The following is a 14,740-nucleotide window of genomic DNA, read 5'->3' on the forward strand; positions in this document are numbered from 1 at the left end:
AAACCTGAGGGGAAATGGTCTCAGAGTCCTTGACCTTTGATGGATTCTAAAGTTATAGTTTGGAGACCATGAGAACCTTGGCAAATGAAAGAAGCATATATCTTTTCCATGAATTTGCTTTTGTGAGATTTCAGGATAAAATGTTGCTTGTTGAGGACGTGCCAATGCCACTTGCCCACACTTGGGGAGCAGCTCTCAGCTGGCATGCTGAGCACAGAGCTTTGCCCTTGTGGTATCAGGTGGTGGAAACGCTGCCTTGTGCCCACACTCACCTGCTTTGGCACACCTCCAGGATAAGCTGCAGCCTCGGTATGGTCCAAGAAGTTTGCTCCTTGCTTTTTGGGGTCTCAGTAAGAAGCAAAATGATTCAACCAGCAAAACAAAGGCCTAGAAAACATTTGCTGCCATCAGCTTTGATGGTTGCACCCAAGTTAGAATTTCTTGTAGTCTCCTGTTTAGGTTTTTGTTTGTTTGTTTGTTTGTTTTTAAACAAGGGGACCAGTTAGGAGAGCCAGGTTAAACCCTTAGACAGAATTATCCCGAAGAGCAAAAGTAGCAAATGATAGGCTATGACTGGGGACTGACTTTGGGGAAGGCTGGATTTTTGAAATGAGAGGCAAAAAAGTTTTCACCCTCTAGCCCACAGGTTAAGTTACTGAAAATAAATCACCACCATTTCTACACATTTCTTATGTGTTTACTCTTATTCTGGAGAGTAATCTAACTCATCATTTGCGATCAGAGCCTCTGAGTTCTGTTTGTGTTTGCTTTTGCTCTTTGCTTTGCTACTTGTCCGGGTGTTTGCTTTCGCATCTGACATCTGTTGATAATAGAAACCTTTGTCTTCAGCTGGCCCGCCCCAGTTCTCCTGGCTCTCGCCCTCTGTGGCATAGGAGAAACCTTCCTCCACTGAGAAAGGGTCATCCACATCGTAGCGTTGGTAGGTGCTTTGGTGCAGGGCCTCTTCTCGGGCACTGATTTCCAGGGTGCTGTTCCAGATGCCATACCCAAAATAAATGAGCATACCTGCAGGAGGGGAAAGGCACAGGTGAATGAGCAGTTGTTTTGGGATCCATGGGAGATCACCCTCAATGGTGTAAGCAGAGCTTGTGATGGATATGTTCTCTTTCAAAATACAGTGTTTTGAAAATGACTCAAATTAGAGGCCATTTAAAATTGGGAGATCTTGCATTAAGCAACCTATGTATATAGTTTTTCCTAAAAAATCAGAAGGTCTGACAACACTACACTCACATTCCTATATGGCAATCTTTAGGCTGGAGGTAAGAACTAGCTGACAGTTTAGACAGGATATGGGTTCTCTAGGTCACCTCAGTCCCCACTTCCCCTGTTGACATCCAGCTCAGTACATTGTGTAAGTGCCAGGAATTTACATTTTTTTTCTGCCTTGGGTTAAATATTTATGGATCAGCAACAGTGTATTCCCAACATTCTCATGACATTTTATTATCCTATGCCTCCATCTTTTATTTTTCTACTTAGCAGCATGCGTATATTATCCTACAATTTCTCTTGCTATTCACTGAAAGCATAATATGTTACTGGCACTCAGAGCTGTCTATTTTCTTCTGTTGCCTCTCAGAGTGTCTAGTGCATGCCACTCTTATGACCCTTAGAACATCTGTTGTGTGTGGTTCTATTTTATAGACTACAGAAAATTGGCACTTAATGTTTGTTGGATGAATGAATGAGAACTCCTAATAAGCATGAAATATCCATTGCAACTCCCTGTTTTGATGTCACTCCAAGCAAAGGAAAGAAACTTGCCTCCTTAGTTAATATGTACCATTAATATGGGCTAATGTTTCATTTCTATTAGAATTTTTTTGAAATAATATATAAAAATAGTTTGAGAGCCCCCATTTTCTACCTGGAAAAGCCCATGAAGGCTCACAGCCTGGAAAGCTGAGAACCATATCCTTGGGAGATCATAGGACATGGTAATTAAGAGTGTGAGCTGTGGGTTCAAATCTTGCCTCCACCACTATTAGATGTCTAACCTTGGATCAGTTACTTAGCCTCTTTGTGCCTCAGTTTTCTCTTCTGTAAAACAATGAGAGTTATTGTGCCTGTAACATGGGGTTGCTGTGAGAATGATACCAGTTAAGCAATAATTTTCAACCCTGGCTGTACCTGAGAGTCATCTTGGGAGTTTTTGAACCACTATGATGCTCACATTCTGCCCTTAGAGATACTGACTTATTGAGACCCAAGCATAGGTATGGTTTTAAAGTTCCAGGGTTATTCTAATAGTCAGCCAAAGCTGAAAACTGCTGAGATCAGGAACGTACAGCTCCTGATGCACGTACTCTACTGCCAACTCTGGTCATGTTATGGCCTAGCCACTGGGGCCTACTCAGGTATACAACGTTTTTCCAGGACCCCCTAACACTGTCTTCTGAGTGGTACAAATCCCTTTGACTTGGCTACCCCTGCAGGCATCTGCTGGGCTGTTTGTTTAGAACGGCAAGGTCAAGCCTGTTTTCTGCTCTGGTACTTGAGAAATCCTGCTCCCTTTTCAATTTGAAGTGTGTCTTTTTAAGCTTGGATTTCTCCTCTCTTGTCTCAAGTCACTTCCTGTACTCCCCTTCCACCACCGCCCCATGAAATCAACTTTTCAGGAGCCAAAGTAAGCAGAGATTTATAGTCCTAATTGGTAATAAATCCTAGAGTTAATCACTTGCAGATGCAGCTATTACTTCTCAAATAGCGACTTCATTTTTCTGAGCATGGATCTTTATTCTTTCTTGTTTGGGGGTGCAGGTTGGCCAGAGGGGATATTTACTATCCTTGTGTAGAATGAGGCATCAAATTAAAACCTCTTCTAACGGGCTTATGCCGTTTCTTGGAGAATGTTTCTGTTGGGAGCATGTCTGAGACCTGAGAATAAATTTCAGGAGACTAAGTAGAATTAGCAGACACACACCTTTTGCTCAATTTTCTATTTCTATTGCTATCTTTTCTCCTAGACATCAAGGCAGGTACCAGTTCTTTCTTTTCTGATCCCCTTCTTCACCTTATTCATTTCCCTGCTGAATTCAATGCCATTTTTTCCTTTTCCCTTTGCCTCTAACTTCTCTGCCACTTCTCAACTCATTCAAGCACTGGTTTGGCATCTATTCTGACAGACCTTCCCCTGCCCCCGCCAGGTATTGGGGTGTCAGGTAGATTGATATTTATGGGAATTCTCGGTATGATTGCTCATAGAATCATGGATATTTAGGACTGGAAATGTGTCTATGGATTATCTATTTGAATACCTTCCTTTTACAGAAGAAGAAACAGAGTCTGGGAAAGACTAAGTCACTTGCCTGGGTCTGAGAGGGGCAGAACCAGCATTCCATATGGATCTAGGAAAATCTCTTGCATATCTAATCCTTCACACCTCCTTTCCCCTGGCTGGTTTATAGTCTATGCTTATTGCAGTAAATACTCAGTAAGAGGTTAGGTCTATATTTGTTCTTTGGGAGTGGCTTGTCCTGGAGGGAACATTGTGTGTGTGTGTGTGTGTGTGTGTGTGTGTGTGTGTGTGTGCGCGCGCGCGTGCGTGCACGTGCACACATGTGCTTGTGTAAATGCATCAACTATGATTACTTTGGGAAAGCAACCCATGGAAACCTGCCACATAGATATTTATGGGCCTTTTAATGTTTGCTCTGAGCCTCTTACAGTTTCAAAGGTATGTCACTCTGTTTTCAAAAACACATTTCAAATATGAGTGCTATGAACCAAGAGGTGACTGTGTGTGCAGCCTGACAGAATAAGTAGTTGGCTTGGGCAAAGGCATTTTCCTAGGTCCTGGCATTCTGTCTGCCTTTATTATTCTTGCTGGCCCTTGAGTCAATTCAGGAAAAGTGGTGTGAGGCAGAGAAGGATCAGAGAAAAGGAAAAATGGAGGAGTACAAAGAAACAGAGGTGAGTGGAGAGAGCGAGAAAGAGAGAGAGAGAGAGAAAGAGAGAGAAAGAGAGAAAGTGAGCCAGAGAGAGGGAGAGAGAGAGAAGAGACATGTATTACCATCTGTTACACATAGACAAGGGCTTTGTGTCAGGAGGAGTAAACAGAGCTGCTAAAAGCCTCCTGTGTAGAGCAGGGTGTTCTGTTTCTGTTCCTTCTTTCACTTGGCTTAGAGAACTAAGCATGAGGTAGTTTCTGAAAAATCTGTGGGGATTCTGGGAATCCTGAACTGTCTAAACTAGACTTCACACAACAGCACTGAGTGCTGAGGTCCCATAATGATGCAACATTTATGTTGCACCTTTCTCCCACGGAGCGCAAATGTTATCTTGTTTAGACTCCTCTTAACCTGTTTCGGAGTGTATGTGTGTGTGTGTGTGTGTGGGTGTGGTGCGTAAGGTTTTGAATATGTGCATTTCACAGACGGGAAACTGGACACAGGACGAAATCAAGGATTGTCCATGGCAACACAGTTAGTGGCAGGACCTTGAAGCTTCCGGGTCTCTCCATGTCCAAATCTGTTTTTTCTCCCATCTACCAGGGGTGGCTATGAGGCATAGACTGATTGAAAACAACTTTGCTTAAGTTTTCATTTTGAAGAATTTCAAACATATACAAAAATGGAGAACCCCATGTACTAATATAAAGAACCCTATGTGCTCATCACTAGCTTCCTCAGATACTAACCTATACCCCATCGCTTCTCTTTAGATTATTTTGAAACAAATCCCTTCCACACTGTTTCATCTGTAAATAGTTTAGTATATATTTTTAAAATAGATTCCTTTAAAAAACTTAGCATCATAATCATATCTAAAAACCAATAATAATTCCTGTCATCTGATATCTAGCAATATTAAAATTTCCCTAAATATTATACTTGTGGGGAAAAAAATTATTCACCTTATGAAAGTATACACTTATTTCAATGATGCTTTCATTGCCTGAAATAGTTTTTGGGCACTGTTATTTAGGTTGTCAATGGGACTAGTATCATATCCTTTTGCAAACCCTTATAGACAGTAGAGTTTTACTTTTGAGAGTGGATTTGGTTTTGGCATATGCCAAACCATCTGGACCCAAGCCTTGAGAATAAGATGGCTAATTGATAAATAATATTATTTATTCTATTTGCATATTTAATTCTGCTGTTCCTTTAAAAACTTCAATCCATTGCTTTGTAGTTGTATATCTTACACCTATAATAAGTGAAAGGCAGATGTGATGATGAAAATCAGAAGGGAATCAATTTTTGTGCTACAGTGTGAAAAGGGGGGCCCTGGAGGCCCCACATGCTGGGCTGGAGTTTTTTTCCTAGTGGGAAGGGGCACTCAAGGCAGCAACTAGTTAGCAGCAGGCACAGAAGTGTTTCAATATTTTAACGATAGACATGGCTGTACAAGGGCAAACTGGCTGAATGCCAGCCCTGGTCAAAGGTAATGGCAACGAGTCCTTTGAAAGGCTGTTTGCAGCAAAGGGAAATATTCAAAGGGAAGCTTTGGCTTCTTTTCCGATTAGAGTTCTCTAGTGGAGAATGTGCTCATGAGAGGTTTGGGCTAGACAAGATGAAAAGTCATATCTTCAACAATTGAATGGGCTTTCTTTATGTAATAGAACACTGTGGGATTATAAAATCTTTATAAAAAAGTACTTCTTTATCCATCATCCCAGAGAAGTTAACTGCACAATGAATCAGTGATTGGAATAGTACTGGAACTCGCATCTCTTGAGTCTGTTCCCATCCCACCCAGCTGCCTCCAGGGAGGTTTAGGAATTCCAAGCCTGCATTCAGACACTGGGCACCTAGGCACCAGCTGGCAAAACACCTACTTACTTCACTTGTGTTGATCCATCCTGTGATAGTTAAGCAAATGACCCCAAACCTACAAGTGAGAGGGGTGGGAGGAGGAGGTCTTTTGGATCATATAGGAGAAAATCTGGAACGAAAACTCAGCTCTGAAAAGAGACTGAGTGACCTGGAGATAGACAAAGCAGCCGATTTCCAACTGCGTGGGTGAAACTTGGGTTATGGAGCAGGTCCTTGATCTCTGGAGTCCCCTTGGGGCTTCCTATCCTCTGCATGTAGCTCCATGCTCCGGGTGAAAAGAGGTGGGCCACCTGACCTCAGGCTGGGTGGAGCTGCCTCTTCCAGGGGTACACTTTCCAGCAGGAAGCCCTGCCCGCTGCAGATAACTGAGGTGCTTTGTTATGCCCAGTCTTTTTTATTTTTACCAGTCTGGGATTAATTTTCCAAAACAGACATTTGCCAATGTAGAAACGAAGACTCCGATGGTAATAAGGTATCCTCCCATCCAATGCAATCCCTATCAACTTTGCTGATTATTTTTTAAAATACCGCCACATTGTAATAACAACAGGGTTTGTTTAACGAGGTGTAGCCAGGAAGAGCAGGTTTAGGATGGAATTGGGGGAGGTGGAGAGTTTCTCTCTCTGACCCTGCAACTGATCTAACATAAAGTCACATTACTTTATGCCTCAGTTTCCCATCTGCAAATGGGACTGGGAGCCTTATATCATTTGAGGGGTATAATGGCCATGAGATTGAATTCAATCTTGTTAAAGAATATTAAAAGATCTAATAATCCAAGCTAGCAGTTCCACTTCTAACTCAATAGACCTCAAGGGAAATGTGTCTATTTGACCGCCAAACACTTGGACAAGAATGCTCATAGCAGCTCTATTCTTATAGCCTCAAACTGGAAACAAGCTGAACATCCAAGGACACTAGAATGGATAAATACTCTGTGGTATATTACCACAGTGGAAGGCTAGATGGGAAGGAGAATGAATAAACTAAAACTACAGGCAACGTTGTAGATGAATCTCTCAAATGTAATGTTGACAGAAAGAAACCCCAACACCCCTTCTTCCGTGGCTCTAAGTCTGTTCCAGGCGCACTGTGCTCACCCTCTGCAGGGCCTTCCACCTCTGTGATGATCCTCCCTTCATTCTCGGCTGCCTCCGGGTGCAGAGCTGTGGGATCGCCCTTCCCTTCCTCCCCATGGGTCTCCCTGTTTAGCACAGCACCTCCGCCAGCAGGCAGCCTTGACTGTGGTGGGATTCACCTCCTTCTTGGAATCCCACTGGCCCTGTTGCCACCCTCAACCTGGCCTTCACGATTTTCCTTGCTCTTCTGAGCATGATTTCGATGTTGAAGGTGCCAATGGTTTTCTCCTCTGACTATAAGGAGAATTTCAAACTTATTTATGGGATTAATCAACAGGAATTTTTAAAATCTCAGTGCCCTCAACTCCCAATTCATGGCCTTCTTCTTTTTCTCCTCTTTCCTTCATCAAAATGGTTGCTTTTGTCAATTTCCAATAAGATTTCAGATGATAGCTCAGATAAAGACCGTAAGAGGTGTCTTCTCTTTGCAATATTTTTGGGGGTCCACTGCCCAAATTGCAAGTTCTAACTGTTCTCTAAATCTATAGATAAGAATTTGTTTTCCTCAGGGGGACTGAAAATATTCCTGATAAAAAGTTGGCAGCCCCCAGTGTAAGGGGCCCCGCACACTGGTCTAACAGATGATTAATTCATAATAACCGCCCATAGGGAACAGTAGATCTGAAAGATGCCCATGAAAATACCATCGTACAGGGTTCTCACTGGTCCTTGCTATTCTCATGTCTCCTGAGACTCTGCCCAATTCCTTGAGGTGTTCTTTACAAAACTACATCAGCTAAGAGAAAAGGAAAACAAAGGTTGCTTTGTGCTTATTTTGTTGCAATTATTAACCATTTGCTATTGTATTATTTCTCTTTTCCGAAGGAAATCTTGTTGGGACTTGTGCCTCTTTAACATTATGAGTCGTGTCTTCTGAAGGTCAATGCTTAGAAAACATTGTGACAAAAATGCTGTAATTAAAATTCCCTTAGAGAAGGTTGGGTAAAAAAATGTATCCAAGCAGATTATCAAGTGATGACTCAGCCTAACCATGTAAATCTTTTTAAAAAGTAGCCAATGTTTCATAAGAAGCTCCATTTAAAAATATCTCTACTATTCTTCCCAGGAAAGCTATACTATGAATAGAGAGATTAAGGAGAAAAATCTGACATTTTGGAGACTCTGAAGTTTAGAGGTGGAATATTTATTCTATAAGGTCATTAAAAATTTTATAATCAATTTGAGGGGTTGCAGGATGGGTATATTTTATACATAAACAAATTTATTTTGAAAACTAGGGAGTTTTTGTAATTAAATTATCTGCCTTGCTTGCTAATGTCTTCTTATTCTTCTCTCTAGATGACTGGCTCACAAATTTGAGCATGCATCAGAATCACCTTGAAGGCTTGTTAATACCTAAATTGCCCTCGAGATTCTTATTTGGTAGGTGTATGCGCCCCAAACTCACTTCTAACTAGTTTTCACATAACGTTGATGTTGCTGGTCTGGGAGCACACTTTGAGAACCATTGTTCTAGATAATTTTAAACCTGGCTGCACATTAAAATCACCTGGAGGAGCTTTAAAAAATACCCCAGATTTGCCATAAAAGACCAACTGAATCAGAAAAACTCAGGGTAGGGGCAATCCTGAGCATAGAATATTTTAGAAGCAACTCAGGTGATCCTGACGTGTATGTAGTCAGGGTTGAGAATCTCTTTCTAGGTGAAACTGAACACCAGCTTTCAAAGAGCATGACACTAAAGCAGTTAGCAAGCAGCTCGTAACTGGGTGCTTGTTGAGCTGTGGGCTCCTGTGCCCTCTGTGTGGCCAGCCCCAAGCTGCAGAGTGGCATCCTTCCATGTCAGGGAGTATCAGTTTCTGGAGCAAGTTTGAAGTTTGTGCTATCAGCAAGATTGCAAAAGGCTCTCTGGGAGTTTTCTTCTGCCTGATAACTGGGAGGGCAGTCTGAGTCAGAACAGGTTCACGCTGTGCTTTGGCATGTGATAGCTAGTCTGGGGGACAATGAATCATTTTAGATTTTTAAAAGAAAGGCAGAAAAGAAATAATTCTTATTGCTTTCACCAATATATCTTTACATAAGCACCAAACGGCAACCAGATCAAGGCTAGTAAATTATCTGCATTTTTACAGATGAGTAAACTGTAAATTGAGGCCTAAAGTAGTTAAGTGAATTTCCCAAGGTCACAAGACACAGAGGTAGCAGAGCTGTGATTTGACTCCAAAGACAAAGGCCCCTGCCACCTCACCACTTTTGCAAAATGCCTTTGGTATTCCAGAAACCATAGATATTATTCAGGACCAGCTACTTAATTTGTAGATCCTAGTGCAAAGTGAAATCCTGGAGACTCTTGTTAAAAATTGTTAAGAATTCAAGAATGCAGCAGCTGAGCATTAAACCAAGTGCAGGGCCCTATGTAACTGCACAGGGCATACACTCACGAAACCAGCCCTGATGTTATGTGTTAATCTGCACAAACTACATATCAACCATTCTGGTCGAATGAAAAGGTCTGCTCTGAGGCATCCTGGAAAGGAAGTAGGAGGCCTGGATTTTAGCACTGAGATCCTGGATATTGTAGTAAAAGCTCTGTGAATAACTTCCTGTTACTCCTGTTGACCTTGAGCATGCAATTATCATCTTGGAGGTTCAGAGGAAAAAATGTTGAACACCCATATCCCTGATCTCAGGGAGTGGATGGACTACTAATTCATGAGTATCCATGCAGTCTTGTCCAGGCTAGTTGATTCATGTGCATTTGTCTTGCTTCTCTTTAAGGCAGAGATTACTTATTCTATTACTTTCCTATTCCACAGAGCATCTAAGGATCCTCTTTAGCTAAGTATTTGTTACCAAAGACCCTATTTACGGTTACCAAGTTCTATAAGAAACATAAAAATAGTGACTAAGAAACTTTAAAATTAGTCTTCACTTAAACACCCCTTTCAAGTTATCACAAGCACCAATTCCCAGTCATCTCATAAACATCAGTGATTGTTAGATACAATAAACATATAATGAGAGTGAAATATAAATCGATCACAAAGGAAAATTAGAAATCTTTGGAAAGGTACAGAACTTTTTGAAGGCAGTAAAAGTGAGTGTGAAGAGAGCAACTCTCATCCACACCCACAGCTGTGAACAATTGAGGACCCGACAGAATCGTATCAGTTATCAGCAGAAGGAGAGAAAATCAACAAGGATGATAGTGTGATGATTAAAATATCAAAGGATGAAGAAAGGACTTTGGGAAAAAATAAAAGACTCTTGAATATTTTATAAAAGTTGATGTGAAGTAAGAGATATTAAATGGTGCCATGATGCAATTTTGTCCGAAAAATTTTGCCAAAAAATCCACACTTAGTTCATACCTAGCTCATTTAAAAAATGAGGGCATGGTCACTATTTTAACTCAGTTTTATCATATGTAAGACAAATACTTTTTTCACAATTTTTAGTTTCATGATTTTTAGTTTCATAATTTTTAGTTTCTAAGACAATTTTAATCGACCTTTCTCGCCCTCACTTTTACAATGCTATTTTTCCTTTTCAATCTAAATTCATTTAAAGTAGACTTTTTATGGTTTTATTTATCCATAAGAAGAATGCCCAGTAAAGAGAATCAATGAAGAGGTGGATTGATCAATATCCTTCTTCAGAACCAACAACCAAGACCATACAGGCAGAAAGGGTATGACTGGCCTTATTGACTCTAAAGCAGAGAGCGGGGGTCCCTAGAACCAGCACATTTCTGTTGACATGGCAGTGCCAGCAAGGGAGTAATTCTGGGATAAGCCTGTTCAAGGCCCTAAAAGGGAACTCTCAAGTCTCCAAAGGAAGTTGCTTACCCACAAAGCACCAGACAGCAAACCGGATCCATGTGATGGTGGAGAGCTTTAGCATGAGATAGATATTCACCAGCATGGCAAAGGCGGGCACAAAGGGGAGGCAGGGGGCCATGTAAGGAAGCTTCTTGGGGTTCTCTGGCTGCTGCAGGATCACAAACACCAGGGCACTGATCAGCAGCACCATCAGAACGACCAGAAGGATGGCCCACCAGCTCTGCTCTGAGATGTAGTCAGAGCCAAAGATGATGAAGGAGCAGAAGATGAAAATGAGGATGAAGAGCAGGAGCACGCAGATGGTCACCGTGTGCCCTGTAGCTGCTGTGGGTCGGTCCATTTTGCCTGGAAGGCCCAGCCGGATCCTCAGAGTGTAGTAACGGGGCCCGATCAGCTTTTTTAACTTGATGAGATAAATGTTTTCAGATTCATCAGCTTCTATGCCTGTGGTCATGTCCACAGTGCCGTAGTTGGGGTGGTTGACATTGTAGGTTGACTTGTCCGATTTCCCTATGAGCATCTCATTGTCTCCCAGGGATGGTAAGTTCTTGGCCCCACACGTGTTGGTGGCGGGGCCGGAAAACTCTTCTCCTTCACTCATAGGAGAACACACTTCCTTCTCACAGTCAGCCAGAATGCCCTCCTTCTTCTTTGTGTGCTCCTCAGACAAGAACTTGACAAAACCATCAATGTCGCTCTCTGGTTGGTATCGAAGAAGCAAGACACAGACAGAGACCAAGGTGTAGGCGAGGAGCGTGCCGATGGACATCATCTCTATCAGGTCTCTCAGGCTGACTAATAGTGAGAGGAGAGCCGCCAGGAACCCCGACACGATGCAGGCCACCACTGGTGTCTCCGTGTAGGAGCTCACATGAGCCAGAAACCTGGAGGGTTAATGAAAGTACAGGGTTAACTGGGCTACGGCTGGTGATCGGCTGTAACGTGGCTTAATGCCCCCTTGTCCTGCCTCTACAGCTCACTTTTGGATTCACTGCTTTAAATACAGCTGTGGTTCCTACCCCGGGATTTAGTTCCTATCTCTGGAATATAATTCAAAAAGATTTTACTTTCATTCCTTAGTTTTGAGACAAACTTTTAAATTAAAGTTCCTAATTCATTATGTCATGTGAGGGTTGAATTGAATCTAGGAGGTATTTCAGAAATGTATATTGAAGTCTAGGTTTTTCCAGGAAGAAGTGAGAGTTGGAGAAATCATACACCTGCTGGAGGGTCCTCTAGACTTGTGTCACCCAAAGCACAGTCCATGGATCAGTAGCACCGGCATCATCTTGGAGCTTGTGAGAAATACATATTTTTAGGTTTCACCTGTGACCTACTTTACTATGTCAGAATCTTTGGGAGTTGAGCTCATGGTTTTTCTAAAGTTATGCTTTAAAAAAACCTCTGGAGTTTGATTTATGCCAAAGCTTGATAAGCAAGTTGGTAAAATAAAACAGTAATTAAGAACCTGTGCTCAGCTCATAGGTACAGGCTAAATCCAGCCAGTTACCAAGTGGAGAAGCCCAACAAGGGTGGTCGAACGGCAGCCGCGGCCTCAGCAGTTCCCTGTGGGCCTTAATTCGGCTCCTGCTCTCCTCCTCTCTCTCCTCCTGATCCTCCCTCTTCCCTCCTCTCCCATTCCTCTCTTATTTTCAGATTTCACACAAGACTATAAACTATGCTCGGATGCCCAGCATCTTTCCTCTTAATTTTCTTTCACAGCAGAGAAACCTTTGGGATGCGTGAAGTTGCCACACCTCCCCCATGGGCAGGTTTTGATCTGTCCAGCTTTCCAAACACAGCAGCTCTGACCTGGCAATGACTTCAAGGAGTAGGTTGAGGAACCAGAGAAGATGACAGCCTATGGCAGAAATAAAGTCCCTGAGCTGGATGGATCCCTCTGTACCCCTGAGAGCTCCTTGGCTTCCATGGTTTGCTCCTTGCTTTGTGCACTGGAAGTATGTCTTCCTTGCCAGCCCCTCACACAACGGGCACTGGGAACCAAGAGATGGGGCTACATCCTTTTTGTATCATGAGCAGATAGGCTACTATGTGGCCAACGTAGAGCGGTGGAAGTGTCAATATATCTGTCTGGTTAAAAATCTAGTCTTTGGATTCAGACGGTCCTGAGTTCAAATCTTGCCTTCCCTCCACCCACACCCCCCCAACTCAGCAGCTGGGAGATTCGGGACAAGTTTTTTTCCTTTCTCTGAATATACCCATTTAGTATACTCATCTGCAAAATAGAGTTGTTGTGACAACTAAATGGGATACTGTGTACAAAGCACAAATACACAAATATTTGGAATACACAAATATTTGATAAACGGCAGCTATTGTTGCTATGATTACTAAGTTCTGTTCATAGGGCCATATTCTTTCTTTGATTGTAACTTTGAACTTTTTCAGCTTCAGAGGGGCTGTGGAGAGAGGGGCGGTTGTCAGGCCTCAGCATGTGGGCAGGCCTAACGTGTCCCTGAGATGGGTTCTTCCTTCTGGAGGCCACCCAGTGAAGCAGTTTGTAAAGATGGCATCTTTACAAAGGAGCACACAGTGTCAAATAGGAGGAGAGGGGCAGTTAGGGGAAGAGAGCAGTTTGTGCTAGATCGAGGGATCCAGAGTCAAACCGAGGGGCTGTTTCAGGGCCTAAGCTCTTTCCACTCAAACTCTTTGCCAGGATATTTGACAAGTTCCACAGCACTCATATCAAAATTACAGTCAGGCTGACAGTGGGTGACATTCTCCCTGGATAGGCATAGCAGAACAGAATACATTCCACAGAGAACAGCCCTTACCTGAAAAGGAGCCCATCACCAGCCATGGCATAAATGACCCTTGGCATTGGGAAGAGGGAGCCCAGCAAGCTGACTGTCAGTCCTGCAACCGACCCAATGGCCACTATGAATTTTGCAGCATAGAACCCATGAGCCACAAACATCTCCATGAGTGGGGATTCCGTGTCAATGGCATAATATGGCACCATCAGAGTTAGAATCATGCTCACCTGTTGAAACAAGAGAAAACATGGCTGGAGGTAGAGGGGACTGACAGCGGGGGTGAATGCCTCACAGGAGAGGAAGGGCCCTGCCCTGGTGTCAGAGGCCTGCATGGTGGTTTGGATCTGCCCCTTCTTGGCATGTGCCTCTACTTTAGACCAGTCATTTGGCCTTCGGAGCTCTTGGTCTCAGTATTTTCTCCCCACATGTCGATTTAGTAGACTATACCAGAAAATCTCTAATATCACTCTGTGGCCCTTTCGTATCTGAGGAATAAGTCTGCAGGTATTTCAGCCCCATGAAAGCAGAGCTACACTGACAGTTCAGTGAAGGGCGGATATTACCAGGTTCAAGGACCTGCAGCCACAGGCACTGGAGCCAGGGCCTGACAGTGACCATGACAAGAATCTCTTTTCTTTTTATACTTTCAGAGTCCTACATGGTCTTAACTGTACTCCCTCTTACCCTGAACCAGAGATCAAAACTCCAAAGGTAAATGCAGAGGAGAACCACAGCCAATGAACTGGTGGGACCCGGATGAGGACTCCTATTTCCATCTCCTCTCTGTAACCCAGTCCCAGGTGCCAGGCAGGCCAACAAACTAATTATGGCATCAGGATGGAATCCAGTCCTGCTCTGGGCTATAAGACCACTATGGCTTTGCATAACCAGGAATAACTTAACCAGGAACTATTTCCCTTCTTATGTCATAGATCTGCCATCCCTCTCTTCAGAATCAGCCCCAGGCAAAAAAGCCCCTTGGCTTGCAAAAGCTAATGCTGGCATCAAGAAGGGAGTTCAGAGCCTAAAAGGGAGAGAGTGGTGCATTTCTAGATTACTTCTTTGCCAATTCGTCAGGAGCCAGGATCCTCTAGTGAAGCCATGGGCCACTAGGGAGGCCAGCAGGATGAACCGCCACGGTCTAGCAAGTTGGTTCTTCTGGCAGTGGAATGGCAGACCGCTGATCGGCACAGGGCCAAACAGCTCCTGAGGCACGG

General features: G+C 43.1%; 1 protein-coding gene across 1 annotated transcript in view; it reads right to left on the reverse strand.

Annotated features, from left to right (window-relative positions):
* Positions 1–573: 573 nt before the first annotated feature.
* The window catches only part of SLC7A14 (solute carrier family 7 member 14), a 47,996-nt gene continuing 33,829 nt past the window's right edge, over positions 574–14,740 (reverse strand). The window contains exons 5-7 of the mRNA XM_011380347.1: positions 13,542–13,750; positions 10,753–11,630; positions 574–1,026 (exon numbers count right to left, since the gene is read on the reverse strand). Of these exons, the coding sequence (XP_011378649.1) occupies positions 704–1,026; positions 10,753–11,630; positions 13,542–13,750 (1,410 nt within the window). The 3' untranslated portion in view covers positions 574–703. The remainder of the gene's footprint in view (positions 1,027–10,752; positions 11,631–13,541; positions 13,751–14,740) is intronic.

This window comes from Pteropus vampyrus, unplaced genomic scaffold, assembly GCF_000151845.1.
Source record: "Pteropus vampyrus isolate Shadow unplaced genomic scaffold, Pvam_2.0 Scaffold12, whole genome shotgun sequence".
NCBI classification, from domain to species: Eukaryota; Metazoa; Chordata; class Mammalia; order Chiroptera; family Pteropodidae; genus Pteropus; species Pteropus vampyrus.